The sequence below is a fragment of the Thermothelomyces heterothallicus genome (genome assembly GCF_042370625.1).
Source record: "Thermothelomyces heterothallicus CBS 202.75 unplaced genomic scaffold P884_scaffold_10, whole genome shotgun sequence".
NCBI lineage: Eukaryota > Fungi > Ascomycota > Sordariomycetes > Sordariales > Chaetomiaceae > Thermothelomyces > Thermothelomyces heterothallicus.
In genome coordinates, this window is record NW_027192571.1 from 494,355 (window position 1) to 520,380 (window position 26,026).

The 26,026-nt window shown below is 48.8% G+C and overlaps 7 protein-coding genes across 7 annotated transcripts; 3 read left to right on the forward strand and 4 right to left on the reverse strand.

The window, feature by feature from the left end:
- Nucleotides 1-50: 50 nt before the first annotated feature.
- Nucleotides 51-1,593, forward strand: P884DRAFT_199314 (uncharacterized protein; the record flags this gene model as incomplete). The annotated part of the gene is made up of 3 exons (XM_069438223.1): nt 51-599; nt 665-781; nt 892-1,593. 3 exons carry the CDS (start codon nt 51-53, stop codon nt 1,591-1,593), a joined length of 1,368 nt encoding a protein of 455 aa, XP_069297840.1.
- Nucleotides 1,594-2,806: 1,213 nt separating this feature from the next.
- On the reverse strand, nt 2,807-4,116 carry P884DRAFT_223264 (R3H-associated N-terminal domain-containing protein; the record flags this gene model as incomplete). The annotated part of the gene is made up of 3 exons (XM_069439553.1): nt 3,931-4,116; nt 3,268-3,856; nt 2,807-3,108 (listed from the first exon to the last, which is right to left on the reverse strand). Coding segments are annotated over exons 2-3 (786 nt in total), but the record flags the coding sequence as incomplete, so codon positions are not given.
- A 6,627-nt stretch (nt 4,117-10,743) lies between these two features.
- Nucleotides 10,744-11,570, reverse strand: P884DRAFT_259276 (uncharacterized protein). Its single transcript, XM_069441332.1, has one exon. It carries the CDS (start codon nt 11,163-11,165, stop codon nt 10,818-10,820), a length of 348 nt encoding a protein of 115 aa, XP_069297842.1. The 5' UTR covers nt 11,166-11,570; the 3' UTR covers nt 10,744-10,817.
- A 561-nt stretch (nt 11,571-12,131) lies between these two features.
- P884DRAFT_299530 (uncharacterized protein) lies at nt 12,132-13,219 on the reverse strand (the record flags this gene model as incomplete). Its single annotated transcript, XM_069444692.1, has 3 exons — nt 12,132-12,771; nt 12,830-13,087; nt 13,146-13,219. The coding sequence occupies 3 exons, from the start codon at nt 13,217-13,219 to the stop codon at nt 12,132-12,134; spliced, it is 972 nt and encodes a 323-aa protein (XP_069297843.1).
- A 376-nt stretch (nt 13,220-13,595) lies between these two features.
- On the forward strand, nt 13,596-15,497 carry P884DRAFT_17167 (uncharacterized protein). Its single transcript, XM_069437310.1, has 3 exons — nt 13,596-13,892; nt 13,955-15,419; nt 15,493-15,497. The coding sequence occupies exons 1-2, from the start codon at nt 13,783-13,785 to the stop codon at nt 15,330-15,332; spliced, it is 1,488 nt and encodes a 495-aa protein (XP_069297844.1). The 5' UTR covers nt 13,596-13,782; the 3' UTR covers nt 15,333-15,419; nt 15,493-15,497.
- Nucleotides 15,498-15,588: 91 nt separating this feature from the next.
- On the reverse strand, nt 15,589-17,715 carry P884DRAFT_277388 (uncharacterized protein; the record flags this gene model as incomplete). The annotated part of the gene is made up of 1 exon (XM_069443066.1): nt 15,589-17,715. One exon carries the CDS (start codon nt 17,713-17,715, stop codon nt 15,589-15,591), a length of 2,127 nt encoding a protein of 708 aa, XP_069297845.1.
- Nucleotides 17,716-19,424: 1,709 nt separating this feature from the next.
- Nucleotides 19,425-20,275, forward strand: P884DRAFT_269523 (uncharacterized protein; the record flags this gene model as incomplete). The annotated part of the gene is made up of 3 exons (XM_069442277.1): nt 19,425-19,616; nt 19,704-20,127; nt 20,247-20,275. 3 exons carry the CDS (start codon nt 19,425-19,427, stop codon nt 20,273-20,275), a joined length of 645 nt encoding a protein of 214 aa, XP_069297846.1.
- Nucleotides 20,276-26,026: the final 5,751 nt, after the last annotated feature.

Sequence of the window (26,026 nt, forward strand, 5' to 3'; positions counted from 1 at the left end):
CCTCAGCCGTTTTTGCGCGTCGCGTCGATCGCTACGAGATTTGCAACACAATGAAGTACGGAACTGCTTTGGTTGCTCTGGCGGGCCTTTGCTCGGCCCGTGAAATCAATATCTCCTCGCGCAAGGTGTCGAAGCGCGAGGTTCCCCAGGAGCACTCGCACGAGGCCACCCTGAGGGCAACCAACGAGGCCCTGAAGCTCAACAACCCCCTCAACATCCAGGATGCTGTCTTCGCCCTTCTCGGCAACGCGGCCGCTGCCCAAGGCGCCGGGGACGTCACCAACCTCGACTGCTTGCAGCAGATCATCGCCGACCAGGCCTTCACCAACGCCAAGGCCGCTGGCGACCTCGAGCTCATGACCCAAGCCATCCTGTACCGTGCCCTGGAGCGCAATACGGGCTCGGTCGGCCAGGCCAGCGTCCTTTGCAATGAGACCGCCACCAATCCCGAGATCGCCAACATCCAGCAGCATCAGGACCCAGCCTCCCCCGAGGCTGCTAACAACGCGGCGATCGAGCTGGAGGTCGCCAAGTCTCTGGCATCGATCGGTGCTGACCCCCTGCTTGCCCTCCAAAGCGCTACATTCCCGCCGGGCGAGGTAGGTTGAAGTCTTTATAGTGGGCGTAGAGGTGTGGAGCCTCTGAGCTGACAACGCTATCTAAGATCGGTGAGCCGACTGCTAAAGGCAAGACCTGTGACGACCCCGATGATGCCCAGGGTTGCATCTTCACGCTGAATCTCCTCACCCCTGCGGTTACCGAAGACGAAATTCTGGCTGCCGTTGCCGATATCACGCCCGGTGCCGGCGCTGGTGGTGATGTCGATGATGGTGTGGATGACGGTTCCGATGACGGTACGTTCAAGCCTGATCTCTTCTCCCCCTATAAGAGTTGATCCCTAACATCACCGTAGCTTGCGAGGTCATTGTAACACCGCCTGCCAATGACACCCGAGTTGTGGCACCGCCTTCCAATAACACGGATGGTGGTAATGGAGCCGGTGGTGACTCGGCCACCGGCACCGTTAACATTCAGACCTTCACCGGCTCCTTGGGCGGTGTCGCCCCTCCGGTCGAGAGCACTGCTGGCTCGGATCGGCCGTTTTCGGTCAACGGTGCGACGTTCACGACCGCTAACGCCGCGCTCCAGCGCTCGTGCTCTATTCAGAAGAACGCGTGCGCCAACGCCGCCAACTCTGGACAGCTCCAGGGCGGCGTCCAGCAGTGCGAGCAGCAGGAGGCTGAGTGCCGCGCCGCCAACAACCTCAAGAGGTTCCGGCGCTCGAGCCCTACCCGTCGCCAGGATAACGGTCTGGACTTTGGGACTTGCGGCAGCCCGGCGATCCGGTTCGCCGTCGGCCTGGACGGCCGCAAGGAGGCCAGCTTCCAGAACGTGAACACGGCGGACTTCAACCACGGCTCGGCTCAGGCCATCCGCATCATTGCCGACTTCACCTGCTCCAGACTGCAGAGCTCGTGCAAGGCCCCCCAGGAGACTGTCCAGGCTTGCCAGCAGGCTTCGCAGGCTGCTCAGGCGGCCAGCGGACAGGCTGCCGCCGATGCTTTCAACTCGGCTCTTGGCGTGTCCGCTTAGAGAGCTTTTTGGTCGAGAGATTCGGAGGTCTGGTGATGTTGGGCAGAACTGGGTTCGAATCGTTGGAAGGGGGACGTGATCGGTGATGGTGATTATGAATGAATAGTCATGACCTATATGAATGACATTGTGCTGCAAATCGCACATATGAATCTCCTCGACTTAGCGGGACCGCTCTCATGACTCAGTGGTGGTTGTGATTGTGAGAATGCAGTTAAGAGGTTGACTGCTAATTCCTACGACGGGTATGGGGTGCCGCGTAAAACTTGATCTCAAGATGTGGAGTGGTGTTGGGCTTGCCTCCAAAGGATATGCTCTGATTTTGTTCCTGGGGAATTGCTGAAGGCGATAATAGGAGGCGAAGACCATGGTGGTCGTGTGTTCCGACCTCTTCTTAGCCGCATCGTCGAATTCGAGTCCGGAGCTTGGGGACGAGTTGGAAACCTGAATGTATGCGCTGGCGCACTGGTACCGTATACAGGCACGCTTTCTACCACCTATAGTCTACAGATGCAATGCACCGCAGTCAACTTCTCGCGCAAGGAACATACACTGATACGAGAACCCCGAGCGTCTTCCTCAGAACATCTCCCACAGGGGCGGCGGCAGCAGAGGTCGGTTGGGCGGCTTCTGCCGTAGAGCGGCCTGCTTCTGCTTCTGCTTGACGCCAACGTATACGACGCGACGCGCGGGGTTGCCCACCATGACCGACTCGGAATGGAGGCCGTAATAGTCCGAGATGGAGTGTGTGAGCCAGCGCCTGTTGTAGGTTGGTGAGTGACCAGCTTCGGACGTCCACACCAGACGCATATATATGGGCGAAAGAAGGAAGAAGAAGGAGGAGGAGGAGGAGGAGAACAAGAAGGAGAAGAAGAACAAGAAGAAGAAGAAGAAGGACGCACTTGAAAGCACCCCCACCCCCCTCGTCGTCCATCTCCAACACCATGCCCCTCTCTTCCTCGCCCAGCTGCTGGTGCTGGTGCTGCTGGTGCTGCTGGGCAACGCTGCGCTGCGCCTTCTTCCGCGACTTGCCGTCCCGCGCGTTGCGGGCGTTGCGCCCCACAAACACAATCTCCTCGTCGTCGCTGTCGGTGTCGCTCTCGCACTCGCCGCTCTCGTTCTCCCTCGCGGCGGCGGCGGCGGCGGCGCCGGGGGGAACGGCCAGCCCGCGCTCGACCACGAACGCGCGCACCGGCTCCTCGAGGGCGCGCAGCCACGACTTGACGGCGGGCGTGCGCTTGGCCGTGTTGCGCAGGTCGCGCGGGACGAAGCCGACCTCCGGCTGCTGCTTCTTCTGCTGCTGCTGCTGCTGCTGCTGCTGCTGCTGCTGCTGCTCGGTGTTTCGTTTCTGCTTCTGCCTCCGCCTCTGCTTCTCGGCCTCGGCCCGCTCCCTCAGGCCCTTATCCCAGTACTGCGCCAGCTGGTACGGCACGGGCGGCAGGACGCGATGGGTGGGGCAGATCTGCCAGTCGGACGGCAGCGGCGGGACGACGTTCGGGACGTGCAGGAGATGGTCTGTTTCCAGATATACGTGTTTTGGGGGGGGGGGAGAGAGAGAACGCGGACAGGGGACCCCCCGGAGTACGGGTTAGCCAGCTAACAAGATTTTGGGATTGTCCCGGGAGAGACAGGGGTGCGAGGAGGGGTGGAGGGGGAAAGTTGGGTTCTTTTTACCGTTCTCCCATCGCCTCCGCTGCCTGCTGCCTTCTTTCCCCTTCAAGAGCGCATCACGCCTGCGCATGCTGTCGCGCCGGGAGGGCGGCCGACGCGGAGGGGTGATGGCTGCGCCATAGGGTGCGGCGGGGCCCCGGGCGTGGTCGAACGCGACGCCGCGCAGCTTCATCCCGGATGGGGTACCACGACCGCCGGCACCATTGTGAGGCGTCGACTCGCGCTGGCCGGGGAGGGCGTCGCCATCGAGAGGGATGGACAGGGCGTTGCCGGTGCCGCGGGCGACGGGCGCGATGCTAAGCGACTCGAGGGCGGCGACGGTCCAAGCTTCGATGTCGACGGTCGCGGTCGAGGCGTTGGAGAGCGAGTGCTGGTGCAGGGCGGGCTGCGAGTGAGGGTGTGGGTGCTGCTGCGCGTTCGACGGGAGCTCGTCGTGGTCGCTGTCCTCATCGTGGCCGGCGCCCACGGGAACGTGCGTGACAGCCATCGGACCGCGCGCTGATTCTGGCTAGTTGTAGATGCAGATTGCAGATTGGACCCCGAGATGAATGCGCACGACGGAAACGGAGCCCTGCTGATGCGGGCGTGCCGACTGCGAGCGCGGAAAGTGGTGAGTGGGGGCCTCTCACGCTTTCCACGATGGCCGAGGTTGACCCCACTACCTACAGTAAGTGGTCACAAGTCCGGGTCACGTTATTCTTGAGGCGCTCTGCTGGTACCCGGACGAGATAGAAGCTGGGTAAAGAGGAGGACGGGGAGGCGGGATAAGAAAGAAATGGGAAATAGAAGACCGCCGACTCCCCTCCTTGATCAATGGCCGATCTTGATCTCAAATGTGCGCGCTTGACGAGAAAAGACACGCGGGGATCCGAGGCTGGTGGCATTCGGCATGGCACATCCAGTTATCGAGATCAATTCCTCTCCTGGTCGGGCCAATCAGGCTCGCAGCGCGGTCACGCCCCTGCAATGGGACTGCGCAGCGGCCCCTGCGTCCGATGTATCAGACCGTGTGGTAGACTGGGCCCACCAGGGCTCCAGCCCTACCGAGGTTGCAGCCACCTACATCTTCCTGCAGGTTGGCTCTGGACGCCTCCGTCCTTCTTCCTACAGAACCATCGCCAACTACGTAGCAGAGATACGAAGATCGTCAGTTCTATCCGCGCATCCACCTGTAAGAGGTTATAAGCCCTCTACTAGAGGCTCCTATAGTTGGCTTCTTCTTCTTCTTTTCAACTATAGCTACCCTAACAACAACAACCATTTAGCTCTAGAGGCTCCTATAGTCATTCGAATCCATTAGACTATAGCTACCTCTAACCCAACTACCAAAAACCAAAAACCAAAGCGGTTCAATCGCCAGCCAGAATTACAGCAACAGAACTAGCAAACCTATTAGCAGATTCATTAGCAAATTCATCTACAAATCAAGCTTCCTTCCGCTACTCATTTCTTCGCGGATTACTCTCCTTCTTTAGAACCTCTGCTAATCGCTCAAATCTACAGACTTCGGCCTTCGGCAGCCAGATTCTAAAGGTCCTAGTCATTTCCATCTACAAGAGCAACAACCGAGTCGAGATTCTATTAAGATTTTCTTCCTTCTATTAAGGAAATCATCAGAACCGACAATTCTATCAAGGAAACTACCAAATCTATCAAGATTTAGTAATTCTAACTACTCTAACCTATAGAAGTCATCAAGTATAAGACCTATAAGCCCTTAAAGACATTTCCTTATATAACTAGGCCTATTACCCGAGGGTAAATAGTATCTACTATCTAAGAGAAATAGGCGAGGTAGTAAGACTCTAAGGGAAAGATTCTTTAGTAACTACCTATATAATAACTATAATATATCGTTAGCTCTATTTGATAACCCTATCCTTAGGGATAAAGAAGAAGACAATAAGGTAGAGATACTCTAGTAATAAGATATATAAGAGGAGGAATAACTTAGAGGAAACAATACCTAAACTAACTACTAAGACCTCCTATAACGGATGGTTACCTTATAGGAAGTAGCCGACTACCGTTAGAGAGAGTAAGATATGATCTTTATAAAATACCTACAAACCATTTCTAATAACGGTACTCCTATCCTTCCAGAAAAGAGGTCCTTTATACCCCTTCCTACCCTTAATAACGAGGATGATTTAGAAACGTAGGACGGCTAACTATAGTTATCGCTAGCGCTATACGACCTCTTCTATTATCTTGAAACCGATGTCCCTAAGCTAGACAAGGATAACATTATCGCCTATAGTATATAGAAGGTAGACCGATCTAATATCTTCTGACTTATTACTATATCCTTAAGGAAGTTAGATGTCTAGTCGCGTATAATATGTATTAGCTAGAACCTAGAAGTCGTTAATCCCTATACTATATATCTAAAGGTCTTTTAGGTACTCTAATATAGCATTATCTATATAACCCGGATGTTAGTTAAGGAGTATATAGGGATTAGTCTATCTAAATTCGACACTATAGACTAGTATATTAATTAGCTCTATATTATCTATTAACGACTATATAATATAGGTATTATCTTCCTACCGGTAGTAAAGATCTACTACGTCTTAATATCTATTAAGGAGATCTATCCTAATCTATTTTAATAGAATATCTAGAAGATAGAAGACAAATCCCTTACTTAGGAGGACCTTATTAGGGATATAACCAAGACCTATATCGACTAGGATATAAGGAGGAACCTAATTAACATCAATATTACTAGCGTTAATAATAATAACGGTAAGAAGATAGATAATCACTCTACCCTACCGTCCGATAGGAAGAAGTTATCCTACCCTAGGATCAAGTGCTAGGATTATAACAAACGTTTCTATAACGAAGTCAAGCATTATAAGTACGGCTTATACTATAATCCTAAGAATGTCTATTAGGGTTATAACCTAGAGAAAGTACTAGATACCTAGCCAAAGAAAGCTTACTACCTGGCTAAGAAGAATATACCGTTATCTATAACGGTACTATACCCGAATTTGGGGGTTACAAATCTAGTAACATCTGCTATATATAGTATCTTCTATTCTACTAACTTTACGTCCGTTTGACTATCCTTATCACTATAACCGATAGTATCGTCTTTCCTATTAACTTCTAGAACCTAGTAGTAAGCGGTTAACGTAATTAGAGACATTATCTATTACGACTTGGCCATAGCTAATACAGTTTTCAATAATATTAAGTAGTTTACTAAGCTCTACCGTCTACCTAAACCAAGGGTATATCTCTCCTTATCTAGTAATATCACTAAAGCCAAGGAGATAGGCGTCGTTACCTACTAGACAGTTCTTTAAAACGGCACGATAGCCACGGTTAAAATCCGAGAGGCACTCTATAATCCTACGTCCCCGGCCAATTTGATTAGTACTAGGAAACTGATCGATAACGATATCTTCTAGAACTAGGTACGTCATACCCTATATATAGGTAAATCTAGCTAGGTTATCATTAAACTTAAACAATTTAGCAATGTCTTTGTCGTCTGTAATACCAAACCGACTATACTAGTTACTACTATCGCCAAGGCACCTACCCTAGCTAGAGCTATCTTTGCTTCTATTAACTACTATGTTATATATTACTACCTGATATATATAGGCAAGGCTACTATTAAAGCCGCCTATAAGGACGCTAGTATCAACCTAACCGACAAGGACGCTAATACCTTCTACAAACCTTATATTATAGGGAAGGCAATAGATAAACTAGGTAAACATGCCCTAACCTAGGCGATAAGACCATTCTACTTCGTCTATATAGACGTCGTTACCTACAAGACTCCTAGCTACCTAGATTATAAGTATAGCCTTTATATCGTTAACGTCTAGTCAAACTACCATTAGGTTAAATTCGGCTATACCAAGTCAGATATATTCGATAGGCTAAAGGACTAGATCGTCTAGATATATAACTAAACGGGTAGATATATCTAGATACTTAGACTCGATGGCAATATAGAGTTTGGCCAATCCGGCAAGGACTTCCGTGACAGTAAACTAGCTATATTTACAGATGCTAAAGGTATTACTATCTTGAAGACCACTCCTTCGAGTCCCTGGCAAAACGGCAAAGTTAAACGTATGGCTATAGATATCATCTAGAAGGCCAGAACTACAATAGTTGCTTACCAGATCCCGGAATTCCTTTAGCCGTTTATCGTTAACACTATAATTATCATTGCTAATCTTCTTCTAACCAGGGCTAACCTAGGTAATAAGAGTCCCTATAAGCTATTTATAACTACATTTAATATACCAGAGGAGGCTCGTAAGCCGTATATCTAATACCTATATACCTACTTCTACTACGCGTATTACTATATCAAACCAGATAAACGTGACAAGGCTAATAAGTTCGGTCTACGAGTAGAAAAGGGGAGACTTATTAGATATATAGACATCTATAGCAAGATTTACTAGGTTTAGAACCTACGGACTAGAGCTATCGTCAGGGTTAGTGCTATCAAGTTTAACGAGGGAGACGACTACCGTAAGGATAAGGATATTAATCCTCCTAAGTATAAAGTAGTATTTATAGATACTACCGTTAAAGAAGACAAGAGCTCCCTAGAACTCTACTATATAGTTGCCTTCTAGCTACCGAAAGATCTTCAAACTTAGCCAAGTTCATTAGCAACTACCAACTCAAAACTAGTATCCTAATCTTCCTTAGGATTAACTAGCATATTAAATACAAACTATAGGGCAGAGACACCCCTGTCTATCTAACAAGATCTTATAGCACAAAAGTAGCTAGAAACGCTAGTTCAGCCGGCAAATTAGCCAGAAATGCCGACACCCTAGTCAATTCTATCTCCTATACTAACGACTGAAGATTAGGATGAATTCGTCTCTTTCGTAGACAAGGGCATCCAAGAAATCTAATAAGAAGAAGCCCCTATACCACGTGATCACCCGCTAGCACTATACACTGCCCACTCCCTACGGATAGAAGAAGCAATAGGGGGGGGGAGGCTATAGAGACAACGGACATCCCGTTTTAGGGATATATCCTAGTCTAACTTCTATATAAAACTAAATAAGGGGAAGCTTCCTAGTTAGTTCCTTACCTACCACTTAGATGACCAGAGGCTAGCCGAATCCGTCGTCTTTATAGCTACCCCTATTAGCATTAAATATAATATATCCGTTAGCCAGAATCTATTAGTTCCAAAGAACTATCGCGAAGCTAGACGCAAAGCTAACTTCGAAGATTAGTAGCTCCTAGCGATAATTAAACAGGACCAGAGTCTTTAGGAGAAGGAAGTCTACGAACTTGTTAATAAACACCCTAGTATACACGTCTTACCTAGCAAGTAGGTATATAACGAAAAGACTAATCTATCCACTGGCTAGAAGACTACCTAGGCCAGATAGGTCATCTACGGTAACTTTGACGAAGGATCCTAGAAATCTTAAGACGTATACGCTATAGTTATTAATAGCGTAACGGTTAAGATCTTCTTTGCTATTATTATAGTTAAAGATCTAGAGTGCTTATAATTTGACTTCAAAACTATATTCCTTAACGTACTAATTCTAGATAGGGTAGAATACTACGTCAAACTACCTCCTAGATTAGATAAGCTATCTAGCAAAGTCTATAGGCTAAAGAAGGCACTCTATAGACTACGTTAAAGTCTACTATACTAGTTCCTAGTAATCAAACTAGTACTTGAAGAACTTAGATTTGAATCAATCCCTTCCGACCTCTATCTCTTTTGCTATAGAGATACAGGTACATTACTTATCCTATACGTTAATAACCTTCTTATCGCCACAAAAGATAGCTCTACTATCAATGGAATTTGTAACCATCTAAAGGATAGATACGATCTTAAGGAGCTTAGCAAAGTCAAACGATTCCTTAGACTAGATATCTTATAAGACAGGGCAAATAGGAAGATCTTCTTATTATAGGAGATATATATTACCACTTTACTATACAAATACAGAATAGAAGGTATCAATCTAGCTAAGACTCCCTAGCGTTCAAAGTTCGAATTACTACGTATCTAGAGCAAACTAGAAGATAAGAAGGATTAGTATTCCACCTGGACTAGCTAACTAAACTAGCTAGCCTATAACACCTAGATTGATATTATATATACTGTCTCCTATCTCTACGAAGCCAATAACAGCCTATTATAGGAGTATCTAGACGCTCTTTAGCATCTATATTACTACTTAGCCGGCACCCGTTCCTATAGCATTAAACTCGGTAGTAATATAAAGATTAACGACTTGAAACTAACTGCCTTTATAGACACCTCCTAGGTAGACGACCCCCTATGCCGATATTCTATAGGTGCCTATATCGTCTTTCTAGCTAGTAGACCAGTACTATAGAAAACGAAGAAGCAGACGTTTGTTACACTTAATACCACCAAAGCAGAGTTTACCAACCTCACTCCGACTATATATTTATTATAGTAGGTTAGCCAAATCCTATAGGAATGTGGCTATCTATAGCTAACTATACTAATCATCTTCACTAACAGCAAAAACGCGTATACCAATATGATAAACCCATTAAATACTAGACGTACGTGGGCCATTGATATTCGGTATAAGTAGATCATCGAGAGGCACAAGGAAGGCCATTTTATACTAAAGTATATAGCTAGCACTAAGATAGCTACAGATAGGCTGACCAAGCCACTGGAAAGAGAGAAACATGCCTACTTCTTGCGGCTGCTAGGGATAACGGAAAGACACGTCCCCTAGGCGGTTTGAGCCGTAGTAGGCAGATAGGACTGATGGACAACCACCTCAATTTGTATCTAGACTACTGCTTTAGGTAGAAGGATCAGGCAGCGATGTGGCTGTCTGTGGGGGGGTGTGGTAGACTGGGCCCACCAGGGCTCCAGCCCTACCGAGGTTGCAGCCACCCATATCTTCCTACAGGTTGGCTCTGGACGCCTCCGTCCTTCTTCCTACAGAACCATCGCCAACTACGTAGCAGAGATACGAAGATCGTCAGTTCTATCCGCGCATCCACCTGCAAGAGACCGCTTTCAGGGAGCCAGCCCTGTGGGGCATACACTCTGACTGACCGCATCATCAGCCCCAAGCTCGCTTGTGCACGGGTTGTACAAGAACATTGGACAACGCAGGAAAAGATGGTCGTATCACGCATTTCGAAATTGCCGAGCTGATATCGGAACAGCTTCTCTCCAAATTCCATCCGTGCTCGCAATAATTCGGGGCAACCCATCGATCCCGTCCCTGGTTCTCTCCAGCCCCCATTTACTCACTACTCTGGGACCATTTATTCCGGCCCAGCCCGTTGAGACTAGCCCTCAATTCTGCCATGCGCCCCTTCTTCGCCCCTGAGACAGCCGACCCTCTTCCGGCCTTCGTGACCGTTACCGGTGTTACCGTGAGGAATAGTGTGGTTGCGTTTATGACTGGGCGACCGATGGGCATGGAGAGGTTGGAGACTGTTCGAGCTCGGATGTTCCCGCTGGGTCCGCGGTCGGCGAGATGGCCAGCGAGGGTTCAGCCGAAGATGCCGGAGCAGCAGGGTTATCCGGTGGCGCCGGTGCGGCAGCCATCGCGAGCATGGCGGAATCGGTACGTCGGTCCGCGGCCACGGCACCGGAATTGGTGACGGCCGTCTTGAGGTAGCAGTTCTTGAACCCTAGGTCCTGGCTGGGGTCGAAGGAGATTGCTGCGCAGCCAGACGTCGCGGCGCATTGCTCCAGACAGTCTCGGAACGTCGGGGCAAAGAACATCTCCAGCCAGCCTTGTGTTGCAGAGGACGGTGAATTCTTGGGCAGTGCCTATGGTCGTGCCATTGTCCTTCGGACACGGCGCCGTGTTTTGTCGTCCAACCACCACGTTCTGGCCGTCTTGCAGTTCCCACGATGACATTGTTAACCCAGCCTGCTGGTATCAACGTCGGATGATGCTGATTTAATAATACTTCGACGGAACCCTCGGACGTGATAAATACGATGAAAGCTAAACGAAAAGTCATTACGATAGGAAGACTGTAGAACTGGGAAGCTGGCAAAAACTTAAGCCAGAGTCCAAATATAGCAAGACCCACGGCGCATGCCGTTGTAAGACGCACTCGTCTCTCTCGACGGCCAAAGACCGCGGTGCATTTCGTTCGGCAGTCGCCTCGCTGCACCGTCGACCTGATCGGCTGGAGCTTGCGAAGAACCGGGCGATGCGGTTTGAGACGCACCCCCCGAGAACAGGCAGGGCTCTCCCGAGTGTGGCTGATGATGCCAGAAACGTTCACAAAAACACGGTTGTCTGTGGCGGGTAAAGTGTTGCATAAGACAGAGACGGGGCGCAACTCGTTCCAGCACGGAGATCGTTGCCCTGATCCGCATCCGTTCCGTGTTCCAACAGAAACCTGCCGACACAATCGCCAACCAACATATCGCTGATAGAAAAATTCTCCGACGAGCCGTCGCCGTCAGTGGCGGAAGAATGCCCAGTAGCGTTTGATGTTTGTTGCGGCTCGACGGGAAGAAAAGGCAGGCCGAACAAACCATTTTAGCCTCAGCCAGAAGGCCCACAAGGGCATGAGCCTCAAGGCTCGGTCTCGGCCTCTTAATTACTTTGCAGAAGCGGTCGCATCAACCACCAGGCACCACCTCATGAGACAGATAGGGCATCCACGCGAGAGATCCCGTGCTTGAACAAGCATCCCCAGAAAGATCCAATGCAAAAAAAGTTGGAATGGAGTGGTTTTTTGAGCATGCCAATGCAGGTTGCGGCGCGAGCCCAGTTATGTAGCGCCCCAGATTCCAGCTTAAGTGCAGAGACAGGCCAACCAACTCTTGTCTGTCCTCCGGCTCGGCACATCGTCTTCTAACGGGCCGCTCAATCCCGGTGGGCGTCGTAGTCTCGACGAGTGTCTCCGTTCCGCCCATCCTGGAGAAGGGGCGTGGTGTCGGTCGCACCATCGCCCTCCAAGTCAGCTCGGGAGTCTCCATCAAAACCATTGACATGCCGCTGCGATCGATGGGGAAGCTGTGACGGTGATTTGGGGGCGTCGGCGCTATTTGCGTGCGCCTTGACCTCATAGTAGATGGCAAGGCACAGAAGAAGGCCCTGCATCGTGGCCGTCAGGACGAAGATGCCCCATGAGCTCCAACCGGACCAGCCAAGTCGCGCAAACAAACTGGCAGCGAAGAGGAAACCGCCGGGTGTCTGGATGCACATCATGGGAATGCTGAGGCTGCCCACGTGTTTGAGGTGGTACGTCGTCCAGATCTGGGGGACGTATTGCACCGCTGCGAGAAGAGCAGCCATGACGCCGAGAGCGTTGGCCCAGGCAGGCAGGTATTCCTTGGCCACGGTGGAAAGAATGCCAGTGATGACAATGACGGCGAGGCCGTGCAGCAGGGTTAACGACGCCACCAGCAATGCGGTCTGCCACCTCGGCTGATCTTCATCAGCCTCCTCATCGTAGGGATCGTCAACGGACTTGTATCGAAAAAAGACCAGAAACAGGACGAAACTGTGATGCGGTAAGCAGTCAGTTGTTGTCCGTTGCGGGCGGCCATCAAGGTACCCACATGAATGTGAAGCAGATCCACTGCACGCCGAGCTGGGCAATCCCGAGGAGGCCGGCGATGCAGTGGAATGTCTCGATTTCTTTGCAGCAGGCCACGTCCTGGCGTGATTTCGGAAGAAGAAGTATGTTTGCAAAGGCCGAAGTCGCAGAAGTGGTGCCGAGAAGGACGAAGTAGGGAGAAATGCCCTCGGAAGTACCACGTTTGATGATGCGAACGTGCTGGGGCAGGTAGCTGATGAGCATCCCGATGACAATGACACTGTAGAATGGTTAGCAAAAAAGAAAAGGGCGCGCGACCCAGCTGCTGGCTGTCGTACATCGAGACAATGAGGTTGACGATGCTCAGGTCGCGCAGCTCCTCACAGCGGTCCTCGGCAATCAAGGTCTCCATCTTTGCGACTGTCTGTCCGTGATTATCAGGATATTGAATTGAGGAGCAGAAACAAGAAGAATCCCTCCGCTTGACAGCAGCGGATTTGAAGGTTGCGCGATAGAGGCCCAGTTGCTGTGTTGTTTCTCGGGTGGTTGGCCGCGCCCAAGTTGTTGTCAACTCGAAGCTCAAGGTTGCAGGTGAGCTTACCACTAGCGCTCCTACTAACTATGGTAGTGTAGGCCACAGGCGCGAGCGTGTGGAGACGCCCCACTCCTTGCCTGTCTCGGAGTGGGGCCGCAGCGGGACGTGCTGTAACTAACCCTTGTCGATCAATGGAGCTCTTGGACCAATTTGAAGGCTCGAGTAGTCCGTACTTCGTACTTCGCGCGAGAGTTATGGAACCACAATTACACTCGCTCATCCAAGGTGCTGAGCTTGAACCAGGAAAGACGGTCAAGAAGTCCGGAATCAGTGTGCCACATAAGTGATATGACCACATATATGGCCGATCAGGACGAGAAAAGAGAACAGCGAGCGACCAACAAAAAAAAGTGTAATAATAAGGAGGGAACAGAGAAACGATGAGTTCGCCCAAAGTCCGCCTTGTAGCCTCGACCAGCAACCCCAACGGGTCCCTGCCGGTCAGAAATGAAGCTCATGCGCACGACTCTTTCTTCAAGAGCGTCCAATGGTGTGTACCTCCTTTCTTTGGTACATTTCTGCTGCTAATTAACTAACACACTCGCTCTCAAGGTCCGCCGACGGCACCACCCTCTTCACCTCATCCTTCTCCAACCGCATATGCACCTTCGTCCTGCCCGAGACCCTCCTGGAGCCACGACAATCGCCTGCAGAGCTCACCGCGACCAGTGCCCTCGCTCTCCCGGAACCAACCAGCGCCATCGCGCCCTGCCCTTACTTCGCCCTGGAAAACCCTTCAACCCAGGTTCTCCTCACAGCCAGCACCGACCATCCCATTCAACTCCACCACGCCTTTCCCCCGTCATCACCATCATCAACATCGTCATCACACGCTAGTGACACTTACTACAATGACGACGACGACGATGACGACGACGACGACAGCCGAACAACCACTCCCTCAACGCCAGCATCATCACCAGCACCACCGCCGCCGCCACCGACGGGGCGGCCCCGGCCCATCGCCTCCTTCCGACTAATCAAGCAAGAGACCGAGGCATACCTCCCAATCGCCTCGCTCCTCTGGCCCGCCCCGGGGACGCACTTCATCGCCGGCACCGCGAACCGCATCGCCCTCTTCGACGTCTCCCGCCCGGACGCCCTCAGCCCGGACCCGCTGCTGTCCATCGCCACCATCCCCTCGGCCCGCCACCTCGCCAAGGGCGGCGGCGTGGGCATGCGCGGGATGGTGTCCGCGCTGGCGGCCCAGCCTGTGTCGTCGGCGGCGGACGACGGCGGCGCCGCCGGTTGGGGTTGGGGTCTGCTGGCCGCGGGGACGTGGACGCGGAACCTGGGCGTGTACGATCTCCTCCGGAGCGGGGACTGCGTCGCGACCTGGAGCGTCGAAGGCGCGGCGGAAGAGGCCGGAATCGGCGGGAGAGGCGTGATGCAGACCCTGTGGTCGCCCTGTGGCCGGTATCTGGTGGTCAATGAACGGGCGGCGACCGGTTTGCTGGTTTACGACCTGAGGGGCACGCATCGGCTGCTGGGGGTCCTGGAAGGGAGGGATGGAACGACCAATCAGCGATTGAGCTGCGATGTGTTTCCCGGGGGCGAGAGGACCGGCGGCTTTGAGGTGTGGGCGGGAACGAAGGACGGGGCTGTTGTAGCCTGGGAGCGGGTTGGGAATCAGGAGGGCGCTGTTCAACCGACCTGGGCCTGGAAGGCGCACGGCTCTGCAGTCGGGGCTACGGCAATGCATATGAGTGGATCAGTTGTTGCGACCTGCTCGGGGGCCTGGACTTTTGTCGGCGGTGACAGTTCTGACAGCTCGGAGGAGTCCGGGTCAGAGGCCAGCACCACACGGCGCGGCAGTTCTAAACCGCGTATCGCTGTCAAGGAGACGAGCCTCAAAGTCTGGAGTCTTGATTCGGGTATCTCGTCTCAGTCGGAGGAGGCCGCCATCGAGAGAGGCAGCGCCGAAACATGACGAGGGCCTTTCTCACTCCCTGCTTTTTGCAAGATCTGTTCCCCATTATACCCGCCCCGTCGTCTCATTCAGATCAGTCGACGATTGGTGAGTGTCGACCAGACAGAGAAGCCATTCATGTTGGCCCGTGACGTGACTACTAACAGAGCAGCATGTCCAGCAACGCCTACACCACAGAAAGCCAATCGTTTCCAACTTGCGAGTGTCGTTCCGCAAGAGTCCTGCCTTCACACCAGCGTATTTACCCAAGCCCACTTCAGTTTGCTTCCCATTTGGACGACATGGTGCTGTTGACCACCAGCTGGTTTACTACTCGCATTCCCCATGGCCCGTCGATGACATCGCTCACGCGATCGAGGACTCCGCGGCCACCGAGCGCGCCTGCAAACAATTCGACCCGCTGTTCCCTGGACATCGTTACGAACAGCGGCAGCCCGAACATCTGCCCACCCTGACCGCCTATCGCGGGGCCACCATCTGGCACCTTCAACTTTCCCAATACAACCTGCGCAGCGAACACATTCATCCCCGCCCTTCTCAGAAACACCTCCCAGGACGTCTCTACTGGCAGCAGCAATTCCCTCACCGCCGCGGCCTCCCTCGCGTAGTTCTCACAGACCACGGCCGCGATCCACTTCGCCAGCGTCTCCACGCCGCCACCGACATAGACAACGTGCACATGCGCCGTGGCAGCTGACAAGCCAGCCCCAAACCCTTGAAGCTCGGCCAGCGCGCGCGCGTCTGCCTGCGACAGGGGGCTGGCCGTCTCGTTGTGCCTGTTGCCCTCCGAAACGAGCACCACGATCCGCTCATGGCGGACGGCGACGCTCTCCAGGACACGGAAAAAGTGGGTTGTGGTTGTTGTTTTCGTTACCACCGCCGCCTCCGATGTTATTGATGTCTTTGATTCCCTCAGCTGGCCCCCCGGGATGGCCCTCTGTCGGAGTTGAACCATTGTCGTGACAAGGATACCAGTGGCGGGGGAGACGACGATGTCCGCTTCGTCTAGGTTTGGAAGCTCCGTACCTGAATGGCACCGTTCAGTCCGGTGTCTCTCGTAGTTGCGGGGGATCAGTTCGATGGCAGGAACGAGGCGCTCGAGCTGCTGGATCAGATCGTGGCAAATGGCGGAGGATATGACAATTCGAGGGGGGGTTTCAGGACGGTTGATGGTTGGCGCGAGGGCCGGAACGGGTTTAGGAGGAGGGGGCATCAGTCTTGCTGCTTCATCCGACTTGAATTGAGATGCTGACTTCGTCGATGCTTGTTGGGTAAAATAGGAGCTGTGGGTTAGCTTCTGCTTCTTTGGGAAGTGCATCTCGAGGAAGTTGTCCACGAGCGGCCCAAAGTCGGTGTATTCGCTCACGAACCCCCTTAGAACGTTCGTCGATGAAATCAACGTCGGGTCGATGATGTCTGAAGCCGAAACCTCAGGATCGGCAGCGAGGGGCCAGCGTTGTTCAGCATCAGGCCGCCTTTTAAGGAGAGCTTCCTCGATTTGGCGCTTTCTTCTGTTCAGGAGGTTTGTCAAATCTGCGGAAGTAGACGCCGTGCCACTAGCAGTCGAGGGTGAGTTGGACAGCAGTGTCGACGCCGGCTCGCCAGGGGATGTCATCTTCAACCCGGTGGTTTCAGAATCACCTAGCAACGGCCGTGCGGACATTTGGAGTGGCGCCAGGTAAGCCTCATCATCGTTGGTTTCCGATCGAAGAACAGCAAGTCCCGGCTCTTTGTAGACATAATTCGCACTGGTGAAACTTTCATCATCACTGTCTCCGTCGAGGAAGAACTCGAGGGAAGCGGCATTGACCTCGAGCTGTTCCAAGACCAGCTTCTTCGATCTCATGTGAGGCAGAGGCGCCCACACCAATCTTTGCTCTGCTGCCCTGTTGTGTGACCATTTGAAACTGTTATACCAGTCAATACCCAGGTTCTTCTGGACCCACTGGAACATTTCCTTAGCCTCCCAGATCCTCACTTCCCACTCGGGGACAGGTATGGAGAAGTCCATAACGGGAACGGTGACCCTAAGGGAAGCGTCGAGTGGCCGAAGCTTCTCCTGCTCAGCGAACCTCATCACGCTTGCTGCGCTTGTTTGAAACAGCGCTACAAGTTGACCTGTTGGGCCGTCCGACCCGGAGAGTGTGTCGCTACTTGCTATCAATTCTTTGGCATCTGACAAGTCGTCCGGCGCGAGCACTCTTGTGCCTTGTACGGTACTGGTGTGGTCATCGCCGCAGAGAAGCAAGGGAACTTCGATCTTGAGATCTCGGGCGACTGGCTCTGGAGATGACCGCCCAATATGCGAGCGAAGCTTCCCTGTCCTAATCATGTCCGAAACGTCGAGATCATTGTAGCTTTCCGGAACGTCGTTCTTCTTCATGATTTCGTGCCAGAAGTTTAACTCAGTCTTAAGAAGTTGTCTCTCTGCGCCTTCGATCTCCTCGCTGAGCTTCGAGCAGGAATCCGAAAGATATGGAACTTGGCAAGTTTCGCCCTCGGGAACGAAGTATTCAGGACAACTTGACGACATCGGGCTCAGCAAAGGTGTCAAATGCTTCGGGGATTCAACCTGTACCATCGCGTTATTTCTGGGTAATTCGTGCGAGGCTGGGTTCTCTTACCCCCTGGTAAGTGGAAATTTCGCCGATCAGGGCGTATACTTCGCTGCTCGTAATACTAGACTTCAGACTTTGCGCCACGTACGCAAACGTCTCTCTGCTCACTTCCAAACCCTCCGTTTCGATGGTCTCCGTCCTCCTCTTTTCTTCGTTCACCAATCTGCTTGGGAATTCGATCCCATCACCTTGTGAAGTGTCGATGGGGTGAAGCGGCAAACGATGGTCAGGCAGCGGTACCTGCATAAATGACTTGATTCGCCTTGCTAGTCGACGACAGTCGCTGCCATGGTCGCTGCGGAGGGCTGGGATGTTTAACTTGAGACTCCTCCATGTAAGAGTCCCAGTGAGGCATTGCTGTGAAACCAGAGCGGCAGCCTCATCCTCTCCAAGTCTTCCACAAACTTCTCGGAGCATCTGTAACGATGCGGCAGGCATATTTAATTTCTCTGTGGTAGGAATAATCGCACGGAAAAGACATTCTTGGAGTTGTGTGGTTTCAATGAGTTGTCCCGCTGCAAGATCAGAGAGGCTAGAGCTGATGTCTTGGTCGTGCTCGACGAACTGGTGCCAATTGAGACGTGAACTGTCGATAGTCAGCCCGTTAAGTCTTGCGTACTCGTCTGCGGTGACGAATTGACGGGCACGTCTCATTGAGGGCGACTGCGTCTCATTAAATTGAGGCCCCGACCCAGTTTCATTAGCGCAGACCTTTGCCATCTTCTCAGCTGGGAAGGTAACTCAAATTCTGCCATTTTACCAGATCCAGGGCCTCGAAAAGTACCTAGCCTCTTAAGAAATAGTTTAGTTATAATTATTACTTGGATGTAAACCAGTGGCTAGGCAGCAACGAAGTTCTGTGCCTAAAACTTTCACCATGGTCGGGAAGGCGAAACCTCTGTTCTTGCCAGTCGCTCCATAGAAACAATTGATCCCTATGAAATTATCCCCAGAACATATATAAGGTTTATAAAGCTTTCATATAGTCATCTACCCTGATAATCCATTGACTCCTTTGAAGTTTGTTCGAAGAATCGCTTAACAGCCCCAAACTCCAAGAGCCAGGCGGCTTCTGCTGTGCTGAAAGACGCGCAACGACCATTCTTTTTTCTCCTTTCTTCTTCCCTGCAACACTGAGATTACCAAACAAACAGCATAATTAGTTATAGGATTGCCTCTTCTTCTGTCATGCTGAGATCCATTATCTGCAATCGCAACGCTGGAATTGACATTAAGCCTCGAAATTTGTGACAGCGCCATTCAACTGCTCGGGTTCGTTCTGGAATGATGCGGTTGAATTTGGGCACCCGTATTAATAGAAGCTTTCGCGTAATGCTGTGACCTGAACTTTCAGATAGACCCGGACCCTGGGACCAAGGCATAATACGTCTTTCCCTCACACACGCCCAATCTCCAATCAAATCAGCTCGGCATCTTGGCCAAGGTACCTACCTACCTACCTAGCTACCAATCCATGGGTTGTTCCAGCAGCGCTTGCGGCGTTGCCGACCAACGTCTGCACCTTGTGATCATCGGCGGCGGCGTGGCCGGGCTCTCGGCCGCCATCGCCGCCACGATTGCCGGCCACCGCTGCACCGTGCTCGAGAAGGCGGCCGAGTTCCGCGAGGTCGGCGCCGGCTTCCAGCTCACCCCGAACGGCACGCGGGTGCTCTCTCACGAGGCGTAGTGGGGCGCCGACATGCTCCGCCGCTACGGCGCGCCCTTCTGGGACGTCCACCGCGCCGACCTCCAGGCGGCCATGCTGCGGCGGGCGGGAGAGCTCGGGGCGTGCATCCGTCCGGGCGCCGACGTCACGCATATCAATTTTGCCGCCGCCATCGTGACCATCACGGCGGTTGCAGACGGGGAATCCGAGGTCCAGGAAGAAGTGTGCGGCGACGTCGTGCTTGCGGCCGACGGCCTGTGGTCGCGCTCACGGAGCCTGTTGCTCCGGGAGAAGGCTGCGACCCCGCTACCTACCCGCGGTCTTGCGTATCGCATTGTGCTTAAGCTCGAGGACCTCGTCGGGGATCCCGAGCTGGCCGAGTGGGTTGCCCGCCCGCAGATAACCTTCTGGGTCGGACCTGGTGCCCATGCCGTGGGATATTCGTTGCGCGCCGGCAGCGAGTTCAACCTCGTGCTCCTGTGCCCCGACAACCTTCCGGCCGGATGCTCAGGTGCCCGTACAAATCTGGATGAGATGAAGGCACGGTTTTGCGGCTGTGTCAGAATACCTATAGCCATACTTAAGGTGCAATTGCTGGCGGGCAATTGCGGCGTCGCTTTTGCTTCACAGTTATGGGCCCGGTTGGCGTAGCGGTCTGAGCATCGCAATTCCTCGGCGTACACAAGCCAGGATTGCACGCGAGGCCCCAGGTTCGAATCATACTCGAAGACCAAGTTTAGCACTCTAGGAATACTGAGGCGCGGGTATATCCTAGAAGAGTAAAGTGCTATAACTAGTGGGGTACGGTCCTCAATAATGGAGTGTAAAGCCGGGGCACATCCGATGGGGAGTACTAGTGGGTTACGAACGAAGAGTCGTATGAGGTAGATCGAGTCAAGCCTCACTTTCCTCGATCTAGGGGGTGTGTTAGAATACCTATAGCTATACTTAAGGTGTAATTGCTGGCGGGCAATTGCGGCGTCGCTTTTGCTTCACAGGCTGGGATCCTATGTAAGCTAACTGATGGAGGTCTGGTTGTAGTAGTCAAAATAGTTTAAAAGATCAATGTCTCCTATTAACGTTTACTGGCCCTATGGCTCTATATAAGAAGAAGATAGGCACAAAGAACCTACCATTTATAGGCATCTATAGGGCTTACTAATCTAACCTTACATAATAGACGTGTCTATAGATACGTACTATATCAAGTCCCCTGCCTAGAAAAGAAAACGTAGTACCCGCACTATAGGCTCTAAATAGCTCCTAATTTGAGCTCTCTTTCCACGTGAATATCCTAATTGCAAATAGTGGTATTATACCACCACTATGGTATCTTATATATCGTTCTAGTCTGTACTCGTTCTATATAGGCGTTTTCTAGCCGCGCCTGCCTCCGGGCGAGTCTTTGATACGGCTTTTCTAGTCGTGCCTGCCTCCGGGCGAGTCTTTAAGGCGGTTAGTTACCCTCCTTGATAAGCCTAGTATTTGTTTACCATCTTATATATATAGTATAGTTAGAAATTAGTTTTCTAGATATTATATTTATAGCTAAGTCCTTTCTATTTGATAAGATACTTATATTTACTATATATAAGCTTATAGTCCTAAATATACTTGACTTTATATTTGTTACTAGATTCTAGCCTACTATTAGTATAGCTGTCTTTAATAGGGCTAATAGGTAGTATAGTATGGTTATATAGGTTGGTTCTAGGAGGTATAAGCGATAAATAGGCTATAGATATTACTAGGTATATATCTATATTAGGTGGTAATCGTAAGTAGTATACTAGATAGCTAATATGTTTAATGATCTTAAATAGGCCTATATGCTATTAGGATAGTTTATATAATAGTCAACCTAGTAGATAGTAGCCATAGTATAGGTATAAATATACTTGGTCGCCTAGCTTAAACTTGATATCGTAGTAGCTAGCGTTATATCTATATTTGGCTCGAGCTATTACAAAATCTATTACTATCTAGGCATCCTAGCGTAGATATTCGTATAGGACCGGGATATCTTGTACTATATTTGACAATAGCGTGGTCAACGCTTCTAACAGTCCGGCAGGTTTGAAACCGTATAGTAGCTTGTATAGTGATACTCTAATAGAGGTAGTATAGGAGCTATTTAAATGCCACTAAAGCTACGGAAGTATAGCGGTCTAATCGTTATCTAGTTTCTTATATACGAAGAAGTGTAGAGCAATTTCTATAGTCTGGTTCTTTCGCTCTATAAGATTATCTCCTTATAGGTAGTATATAGTTATCATTAATAGCTTCGTGCCTAGTGCCTTCTATATGCCTATCTATAGTTTGGAAGTAAATTTGCGATTATAGTTAGATATGACGGCCGTTAGTACTCTCTAGTTAGATAGGAGCAATTATCATATTAGTATATAGCCCTAGTTTATAGTAGTATAGCTAGAGTAGCCTAGTATAAGGAGCGTTCGTTTAGATAACTTATAAGATACTATTATCATCGAATCGAATTTGTTATACCTATCTAAGTACTATAGCGTTCCGGCTGACATAACTAATGGTAATGCCACTATAAAGTCGATAGCGATTACCTATATTAGTAGTATATCCGATAGGCAGATTAGCTAGTAATCGCCTATAGGAAGGTTACAATCCGTGGCGTTAACTTAATAAATAGGATAGTATTTTATATAGTCCTTTACTTGCCTAGTTTTTCCATCGATCGCGATACCACGTAAGTTATATATTATCTTGTTAGTTCCAAAGTAATACTTCTCATTATAGGCCAAGCTAAGGATATATTACGTGAGGCTTGCTAGTATATATAACGCGCGAGTGCCGTCTAGGCAAATATAATAGAGGAGCTCGTTAATCAAGACGAACGGTAGCCCGTGGCGCGAAAAGATAGTAATGCCTTTATCGTCAATAGCTCTATCCGCGTACTTAGTTTTAAGGTCCTTAATAATATAGGCATATTTAGTATTAGTTTTATAGCTACTAACGAACTTTGCCTTAAGGTTAGGATCTATCCGCGCTTTGGTAAAGGCAAACCACACGTTATCAAGTATAGCTAATCCATTAGAGCGTTTAGACGGTTTAGGGTCCCCTAGCGTACTCAATCTACTTAAGGCATCTAGTACGAAGTTAAGCCTTCTAGGAAGATAGTAGACCTTAAGGTCGTACTATAATAGGTAGATAGACGCGTTAATTAGGCGGTGGTTAACGTGGTTAGTAGAGCTTGTATCTAGGTTAGTTTATTCTATAATTCTATATATAATGGTATAGTTAGTTAATATAATAACTGGTATATACGCCGAATAGACCATTGTACGTAGTTTACGAATTACCTATACTAGATAAGCGACTTCTTATTTAGAGGGCCTGTATTATATCTTAGCCTTCGTTAACAGGCGGCTTAGGAACATAACTAGTAGTACTTGGTTAGCTAGGATAGGTATACCTAGGTACTAATTATATTTATCACGAGTATAGAAGACTATAATATTAAATCCGTACTCTAAATAGCTATCTAGTTAAATATAAAGCTATTTGCCAGGATTGAAGTGGTGTAGGATAGTTAGGTTCTTATGATAGATAGCCTCTTATAGGGCTAAAAAAGATGCCTTTTCTTGCTCGGTCGGTTCAAAAGAAGTATAGCTATAATAGCCTATTCGTTTGGTACGGTTACTAACTTCTAAACTACCAGACTTATACCCTTATACTAGTAATTTAGTCTTACGTTTTTATAGTAGTTCGGCGATCTTTATATAGTATAGAATCAAATGCTATAGGAATCTAGTAGCGCCTAAATATTGTTCTAACGCCTTTAATGTACGTAGAAAGGGAAAAACGACATAGCGTTAATAGCTATAATAAACTTCTTCCTATATAGGGCTATAATAATCTCTAACTATAGTAGTAATAGGTAGTTATCTAGGATAGTGACCTTGTTTAAACTATATAGATCAATGATAACACGACCCTTAGCGATGCCCTTGACATTATACTAAATAACAAAGACAAGATAGGTAAAAGGTATAGCCTCTTTTGTAAATCGTATCTTTCCCTATTGATAGAAGGCATCGAAGGTCTTATCTAGGACTTCCCTATCCCTCTGGCTTAACGGGTACACACGGGAGCATATCTTCTAGTGTTACTAGCCTTCTACTAATGGCACTTTTATCTATTTGCTCTTTAGTATATCGATTAGACTATTATTATTCTAGAGTTATAGAAATTCGTTAACCAGGTTAGCAAACTTCCTAGCTAGGGCCGAGTCGCCTACGTTAGATATAGATACCGTTATTAGTAACGATCTCAGGTAGAGAGCCAGACATCCTTAATCCTAGGGTAGAATGCTTCTCTAGTACTTGCGGTTTATATTCCTTACTACTAGCGGCATCGCCGGCAGCTCTAGGCATTACTTTTGACGAAATATCTAGCCGTTAGATTCTCTTAGAGTACTAGGTAAGTTAGAAGACGAAGTTGCTAATAGGTATATTTGAATTTGTGTTTTCAATGTTAGCAAATATTACTATAGGCGTAAGTCGCTTTAGAGGGACGTAACTACCTTCGAGGATTACTCCCATATAGTTATTTAAATTAAAGGAGGTATTGATAGGAATGATATTATAGTAATTAGCGATTATTAATGTAGGGTTAACGTTAGTTACTATAGCTAGTATAGCTATCGTTACGGCGGTAGTTATAACTATTATAGCGCTAAAAGCTATCTCCTATAAATAGGCAAAATAGCTACTATCTTCTATTTCTTTGATTTTTCTAATAGGGTACCTCTTTAGGATATAGATTATTCCTTGTATAGTATTTTTAATAGGTACCACTTTTAGAGTCTTCGTATCTACTACAAAGTTACAAACGACTATATAGGCTGAGTTAAATATAAAGGCGTGATCTATCGGGAGAGGCTTATACTTGATAGGTACTATTGCCTATTGATTAGGTAGGAGGGTAATTTCCCTGGTTATTTTGACCTTCTATATATAAGGTATAGAGTATATATATATAGAAAAAGGAATATAGAAGTTAAATAACTACAAATTGACTTCCTTATACTAGTAGTCAATATTAGCATTATAGGAATCTAGGAATTCGTTACCTATTAGGAGATTCGACGCTAGGGAGTCGATAACCTACGTAGAACAGGTAAACTTGGCTAGGGTAGGGATACCATTTTCTATACCTAGTAGATAGATATCGAACGTCGTCTACTTATTAAGACTTAGTATAGCATTTCCTATACCTTTGACTCTACCCTTATATCGTTTAATCTGGTGGTTTAATCGTTACAAGAAACTATAGTCGATAAGGGAGCGACTAGCGCTAGGATCTAGGCAAATCTCTATAACGCTACGGTTAGTTAGTTTATAGTATACCTAAACGTATAGATAGGTATAACCTAAAGGCAATCTATAGAGGTTAGCTATATACTTGCCTAGTGCGTCCTTGACTTGGTATATATCTATTATAGCGTTTTCTAGCGACGTTATTATCAAATCTGTTGCCTAGTATACCTTTTCTAACGGTATAATAGGCTCTTCTATCTTGTAAATACCACCAAATTTAATAGGGTAGCGAATACTACTAGCTTTCGCTTTCTAATAGGACTTTAAGTGCTAGAAGAGTATATTCTATAAATCTAGTGTGGTATTGTAAAACCTATAAGTGTAGTAGGCTAAATCTATAAGATTGGCTTTATAGTTATGGATAGAAGGAAGAGGGCCTTTTCTATGGCACCGTTTAGCGTAAGAACGTACTTCGAATTAAGAATTAAAGGCATTATAATACTTATAATAGGTAAGCTACGAGTCTAAAACGATATACGTAATGCTAATATCGCTATCTAAAGATTTGGATCTAGATTTAGGGACACTAGTAGCCGAATTATCGTTAACTTGACCCGACTTAGAGCTATTATTAGCTTCCTCTATAAAGTATATACAGTTACAATAGTCCTTTTGCTAGCGATCGTCTTTATAGAACTTGTTATCTCGATTTCCTTCCTACTGCTTACGATTACCTTAGTCGTAGTGGTTTCCTTTGTAGTAGTGGTCATTTCTACGGTTATAATTAAACCTATGGTTATATATATTGTTCCTAAACGGTCTGTCATTTTAGTAGCTAAATTATTGCTATCGGCTGGCGTTAACGGGCTTAAAGGAACCACGATTTTCATTCCTATAAGGCTCTAGTTTACTATCTAGGAATAGCCTTTTCTATAGGTATAGATAGTGGTCAAGAGTGGCCATTAGTATAATAGATTAAGATTATTTAATATACTATATATAGTTTCTAAGAGAGGAGTATCGCTAGGGAGGATCTAAATACTATTTGATATAGAGGTCTATTAAGGACTAGACTTAAACTATAACTCCTTACTAGTTATCGTTACATTTGTTAAATAT